Source organism: Phacochoerus africanus, chromosome 8, assembly GCF_016906955.1.
Source record: "Phacochoerus africanus isolate WHEZ1 chromosome 8, ROS_Pafr_v1, whole genome shotgun sequence".
In the NCBI taxonomy this organism is placed as follows: domain Eukaryota; kingdom Metazoa; phylum Chordata; class Mammalia; order Artiodactyla; family Suidae; genus Phacochoerus; species Phacochoerus africanus.
Window position 1 is genome coordinate 4754876 of NC_062551.1, and position 6333 is coordinate 4761208.

Here is a 6333-nt window from a genome sequence, read left to right on the forward strand (position 1 = left end):
GGCAGAGAGTAGAGCGAACCCTGCTGGGGAGGCTGGAGGGGGAAACAGTCATTTCTCTAGCGAATCCAGGTTATGCCATAAAGGCAGAGAAAGGCTGGGAGGCTGTAGCTGGAGGCCCTGGCTGTGGCTGTGAGGGGCATTTGGTATTTTCCAGGGATTGTCTGAGGTGACTCGAGGAAAAGCATCCTTTTGCACAATGTGAGGGCCTCGCCAGGGTCGGAGGGCCCCTCTCACACAAAGCAGAGCTTCGCCTGGAGGCTGAGGAATAAGTGTCAAGTGGCTCTTGATGTGCAGGCGTTTAAGAAGTGAACCCCAAGCCATTTAGTGGATTTCTTTCACTGCTATCTCCCCAGGTGTGTTTGACGCCAGAGGCTGGTTCAATGAAATCCTTACTTGGTGCTAAGTGCGGGGGGTGGGGGGATCCTTGGTCAAGTAACTTGGAAACTGGCAGGAGTTAAATCCCATTTCTGCTCCAGAGGCCGAGGCTCTCCTGTGCCAATTCGCACAGTGAACTTTCAGCAGGTCAATTACATGAACAGCAGAGTCTACACCCCCAGAGAAGCACGACCTCTCTCTGCTGGAGAGGGACCGCGCGTCCTGGGAATACACTGGCAGGGCAGGGGCCCTGCTGGAGGGCAGAAGGCCTGGCTCTCCGTGGCCGGATGTGGGAGGCCTCTGCACTCCCAAGCGTCCCTTCCAGCAGCACAGTCCCCTCGTGGTACCCGTTCCCACTTGGGCTACTGGTACTGAATCCTTGTAGAGGTTCGAGCTGATCATCTAAAATGGTATGAAAACATGGAAAACCAAACCAATCACTTACGACACAAAGGAAGGAAGCGTCAGCAGCAGGATTCAGGCACCTTTATTCACAGCAGGTGTTTCTGGTCTCCCGAGCTTGCTCTGACACCTGCCCAGGACTTAAGGAAGCTGACGCCCTCTGCCCGACTGTTCCCTTGCCACATCCCAGCCCCGGGCGCATCCCACACACGGCTCCGTTTAGTCCTCAGAATCCAGCTGGCTCCGGGCTCTCAGGGCTACACCTCGGAGCATGACCTACTGGCCCGGCAAAGGAGTTTCTGCGGCGCCGTAAGGACAGTGGGGAATCCATTTCATCCCAGAAGAAATCCACTCCTTTGTGTTCCCCGTATAATTTATAAACAGGACAAATTATTCCTTAATATTATTATATATGTGCACTACAAACAATTGAGACTGGTGACACAGGAAGACTCTGAAAACACACACCCTGTTGACGAAGGGTTTCCCTCTCAAAAGCACAATGGCCATTGCTCACCCCGCCGGGACGGCCTCGCGGGCCTCCTCCTGTCAGCGCTGGCCTCCAGGCTCACCCTCCTGCTAAGCTGCAAGGGTGAGTGTCTCCCGGCACCCATAACAAAACCATTGCTCTGCTGGGATTTAGGTAAGAAAGAGTTTTCAGAAACAGAGTTCCTTAAAAACTCGAGCCTCTAACAAATCACTTCTCATCTCCTAGCCAAGTCACTGGCCGGACTGGACACGGTCTGCTCTCCTTGCCTGTCTCTTTGCCCAGCCAGGAGCTCAAGACACGAAGCAGCAGAGTCGTCCAATCCCGCCACATTTCCTATGGGAACTACTGCCGACGGACAAAGCACGGCCTACTGAAGTGCTCAAACGTCATGCAAAACTCTAACTACGAAAGGCCTCCGGACACCAGGCAATTTTGCTACTTTCCATATTTAAGAATTCTAACCTAAGTGGCAGTGGTCACTCTTTGTCACTGTAGCATCTGACCTCAGGGACTCGGACATAAAATCACGGTTCAATTCCGAGGTTGGGTGGCACAGTAGTGCCAGATATTTCTGAACACACAATTTGACATGTTTTCAACCACCTGAAACTCTATCAGCACACTATTTGGTGTTCATTGAACAGTCACGGTCTGAGAATTAAAGAACCCTAACTATAAATGTTTCACTTCACAAAACCTAATTATAACTGAGGATCTACTCCACGTCTAATTAAAAGAACTACACAACGACTTTCATCCAACAGCAACTGCTACGAAGGGAAAGATAGGAAAAAACCGACTGCACAAAAATACACTAAAAAATTGGACAATTGTTCGCAGGAACTGCCAAAGTTTTAGTGTTTAATAGCACAACTGACCAAGGGCCAAGATATGAAGTTACCATGTTCAGGAAACACGGGGGGTGGGGGGGAGAGGTCACTCTATAACCTAACTCTATAGTATGTGGCAAGAAGAATGCACACTTTATAATATAAAACCTGTCTACACATAGTAGTTAGTTGCAAAAAGCCATCCGTCGTCTCTTGGCTTGTAAAAAGGGTGCTCTGGATTTCAGTGCAATTGAGCCACCTGTTGGAAAAGGGAAAGTCATCAACGTGCCAGTCGTTCTCTAAGGATAAATAAAAAATAACACACAGAATCAGCAGCCAAGTTCTCAATCCTAGCACAGTATCCTAGCAAAACACAAGGGAAATCTTTGTTAAAGAGATGACTGTGGATCTTCCTCCTCCTCCCACTCTCTGCCACTGTTCCCCGCCCGTGACATTCCTCAGTCCTCCCGACGGTGTTCTCATTCACTCCGTGGGGTTTCTGATGCCGAATGATAGTGAGAGCCAGAGAAACGCCTAAGACGGGCAGGACTCTGCCCAAGGTTCCTGATAAGCCCCGTAAAACTACTCTGTGATTACTTACATAGTGAATCCACCTAAGCTACTGTTAACAACAAACTGGAAAGTCTTTACCTCTCAAACCTCTATTTATTTTCTTGGACTTCTGAGTTGCAGTGAGGTAACCACCACTCTCAGGAAAGGGCTTCTCATGAAAGAAACCCTGGTGAAAAGAAGGCAGGCACCTGTGTGTCTAGCTATTTTGCTACAAAGGGCATTTTTGATGACCAGTCTCCAGGCTGCTATCTGTGACTATACAATGGAAATTTACATCATCTCCAGGATGAAGGCTTAGTGTGGCCATGATCCAGGTCATGTGAGTCACAATCAGCCACTCTCCTGGCATTTGTCTAGTGTGGGGGCATTTCCAAGAGAATCCTCACAACTTACGGCAGCAATGAAGATGGCAATGTGGGTGTTATCTTTAAAAAAAACCAACAAACCAACCAACAAACAAACCAAAAACCCACTGGAAAAATCTGCCAGGGACCAAGAATTTTCAGGCCAACAAAACAGACCTCTTTTCTTCTGGCTGTAATGATATAAACTCAGTGGTTATCTAATATTAACCAATGGTCTTAACTAATAGGGATCTAGGTCTAATTGACAAAAGTAGGGAAAATAAATTTTACATAAAGAATTAGTTGAATCCACGAGGGTGGGGACATGAAAGGCCTCTTATCCAGTGATGCCTGCTGGATCACCGCTAGGCTGTGGACAGACCGTGAGAAAGTGTGACTACATCCACATCACACAGACACACACCGCACTTCTCCCGCCCCGCCCCTCACCTTCAACTCTTCTGTGTGGCGGGGATCTTGTTGTCGCCTTCCAGCTCTTCCACCCCAGCCTGTGTCATGAGGTCTGCAATGTTTTTTTCCAGGTCATCAATGCGACTGCTCATGTCATCAAGTGGGGGAGTTAAAGACAATGCACCACAGCTGCCATTTCTTCGCCCTCTCCTCCAGGGCCCTGCAGACCACAGCCTTCAACACCAGTGCCTTTTTTTTTCTTTTTCGGCCACACCCACAGCATATGGAAGTTGGAAGGAAGTTGGAAGTTCGGGGGGCCAGGGATTGAATCCAAGCCAAAGCTGCGACTTACGACACAGCTGTGGCAACACCAGATCTGTTAACACACTGTGTGGGGCTGGGTATTGAACCTGCACCACCACAGAAGACAACCCTGGACGCTGAAGCCACTGTGCCACAGAGGGAACTCCAACACTGTGTTGTAATGAAAGTGGTTTCCCAACCTCCTTTGGATACTGTTGGAATTTGGTTAAGAGCACAGGAGCCCGGGCTAAGGATCCAATCCCAGCCCTGCCCTTTACTAGTGATGGGACGTGGGCAAGCTCTTCACTTCTCTAAGCTGCCTGTTTCTTCACCAGCTACATAAAGGTAACACTATAACCTCCTCATCAGGTTGTGGCCAGAGCAAAGCAGACGATAATTATTATAAAACGCTTGGCTCGCAGTCAACAATCATACTCGACAGTGTTACCAGTGGACTCGAAGTTCCTTGGGGCCAGGGAGCTAGGTCGGCTGCAATCCCAGCTCTTTCCACTGGACACTTTGGGAAGAACACCTCCAAACTCAGTAAAAAAATGTAAATGACTGGCGGAAGTTGACCTGCAAACCACCCACTTATTGCCACCACTACCGGGAAATTGGGATCCAAAGGCCCATAAGAAGCTGCCTACAAATAAAGGATATTTCTTCCAATGATCTGGTCGGACATGGTCTGAAATTTATCTTGCATCTGTTGCAGGAGTGTCTGCACCTATGAAACAACAAGACACGACACCCCACGCTTATCCTGAGACAACTTCACGGGACAGGGTGGAGGCCCTGGTCCCAGGGGGACATGAAGATCCCGCGATCCAGCCCTAAACCTCAGCAGCTCCGTGGCCTTCAACTTCCCCGTCCGGGCTCCAGTTTCCCCACCTGTCAAATCAGACGTGGGGGCGGGGGGGCCGGTGAGGCCCCTTCCGGTTGGGGCCCGCGCCGATTCACGGGGCGTTGGGTCCTCTGGGGTGGGGCGTGCGGGGCGGCGAGGGTGGAGATGGGAGCTGGGAGACCCGGGGTCACCGAGAGTGAGCGGGGGCTGGGAGGGCGGAGTCGGGCTAGGGGCTAACAATCAGCGGCCCGTGGGTCAAGGTGGGGCAGCCTCCGCCCGCGAAGCCTCTAGAACCGGGGCCTCCAGAGACCCGCCCCGCGCGCCCCGAGGGGGCGCCTGGGTCCGTGGGGGCTGGCCGGAGCCGCCCGGGTTGTCGCGGCCTCGGGCGCGCACAGCCGACCCTTACCACCGAGGTGAGATCCTGCACGGTCTTGGGGTCAGTCTCGGCCATCTCCCCGGTTCCCAGCTTGGCGGTGCTGCCTCAGACCGTCACCTACACTTCCGTTTGTCCGCGCAGACGCCCTAGCGTCTTCTTCGCGTGACGGCGCAGGTCAACCGCCCGACCGCGGGGCCTTGTGGGAGCTGTAGTTCGCGTCACTCGGCGGCAGGGCCTGCGGCCTAGCGCTTCCGTTCGGAGCCGAGGCCCCGCCCCTCCTCTCAGCGCCTTGTGGGCCCCGCCCAGCGCTTCTCCGCCCTTCCACTAAGCTCCGCCCCGTCCCCGCCCCTCCAGCGCCTTGCCCCATCCCCGCCCCTAGCCCCCGCCCCTCGAGGAAAAAAGTGGCACAAACCTGCAGTGGGCCAAACGTGGGCGGTCCCCTTGGCGTCTTGCTGTCGTTAAAGGCTGTGCTGGCCTTTTCTGGGTGCCCTGCAAGGGGCCTAACCTAGACCTGTGTTGACGCCTGCCCTCCAACAAAACTCCACAAGCCATTGGTGGGGAAACAGGTCCCAGGGGTGAGAGGTGTGCCCACCAAACCCCCAGTGTTTTTCCTTCTCCCTACGAGGGTCGAGTGGAGGTGCAGGGGCCGTGGGGCAGGCTGATTTTTATTTTTAAGAATGAATTCTAGATGGTGTAAAAATCCTAAGTGACTTTTTACAAAGTCCTCATACACTTGTGACTGTCCCAGGTCAAGAGTCGTGACCAGGCTCTTCCCTATCAACCCCACCTACCCACTCACCAGGGTGCCCAGCGTCCTGATTTTTAACACAGTTCGTTTTACCAGCCTCATGTAAGTGAACTCCAACGAGTGCCTTAGAGCCTGGCTTCTGTCATTCAAGGTGGTATTCCACGGTGTTGGGGTTGGGAAGGTTTCTGGTTTGGCCAAGGAGGGAGCCGCGTGCGGGATTGGGAGACTGGATTTAGTGTTTAAGAGGAGGGGGTGGGCTGCAGACTTGAGACCTTAAGTTCCTGCCTGGCAGGTGGTCTTGAGATGAGTCTTACTGGCAAGTGGGGTAGGAGACCCCCAGGAGGAAGACCTGGCGTGTTTCAGCAACTTTCACATTCCTTTTCTCATTTAAGGACAGCCTTTGGGGGTCAGTTGCAGCTTGGTTTTGGCGGCAGTGTGTCTTTTTGGAGGGGCACGTCAGTCCATAGCAGGTGACACATTTGCATCATGCTCACCATTTTATAAAGTGCTTACACAGAGCTCCAGAATCCTTTAGGATGTAAGTAGCCAGGGCTGGCTAGGATGGCAGGCCTCTTCACTTTGGACCCCAGTCAGTGGGACTCCCAGATCCAGCACAGAAGTCTGGCTACTCACGCCT

The 6333-nt window shown here is 52.5% G+C and overlaps 1 protein-coding gene across 1 annotated transcript; it reads right to left on the reverse strand.

Moving 5' to 3' along the window:
* Positions 1 to 846: 846 nt before the first annotated feature.
* HSBP1 (heat shock factor binding protein 1) lies at positions 847 to 5130 on the reverse strand. Its single transcript, XM_047791467.1, has 4 exons — positions 4979 to 5130; positions 4389 to 4455; positions 3465 to 3585; positions 847 to 2356 (listed from the first exon to the last, which is right to left on the reverse strand). The coding sequence occupies exons 1-3, from the start codon at positions 5021 to 5023 to the stop codon at positions 3467 to 3469; spliced, it is 231 nt and encodes a 76-aa protein (XP_047647423.1). The 5' UTR covers positions 5024 to 5130; the 3' UTR covers positions 847 to 2356; positions 3465 to 3466.
* Between the last annotated feature and the right edge of the window lie 1203 nt (positions 5131 to 6333).

Bases quoted from the DNA above. Each gene is read 5' to 3' on its own strand.
- HSBP1 (XM_047791467.1), bottom strand. From the start codon at position 5,023: ATGGCCGAGACTGACCCCAAGACCGTGCAGGATCTCACCTCGGTG. The intron at 4,456-4,978 runs GTAAGGGTCGGC...GTTGTTTCATAG, and splicing joins TGCAGGATCTCACCTCGGTG to GTGCAGACACTCCTGCAACA. The intron at 3,586-4,388 runs ATATCCTTTATT...TAACTCCCCCAC, and splicing joins CGACCAGATCATTGGAAGAA to TTGATGACATGAGCAGTCGC.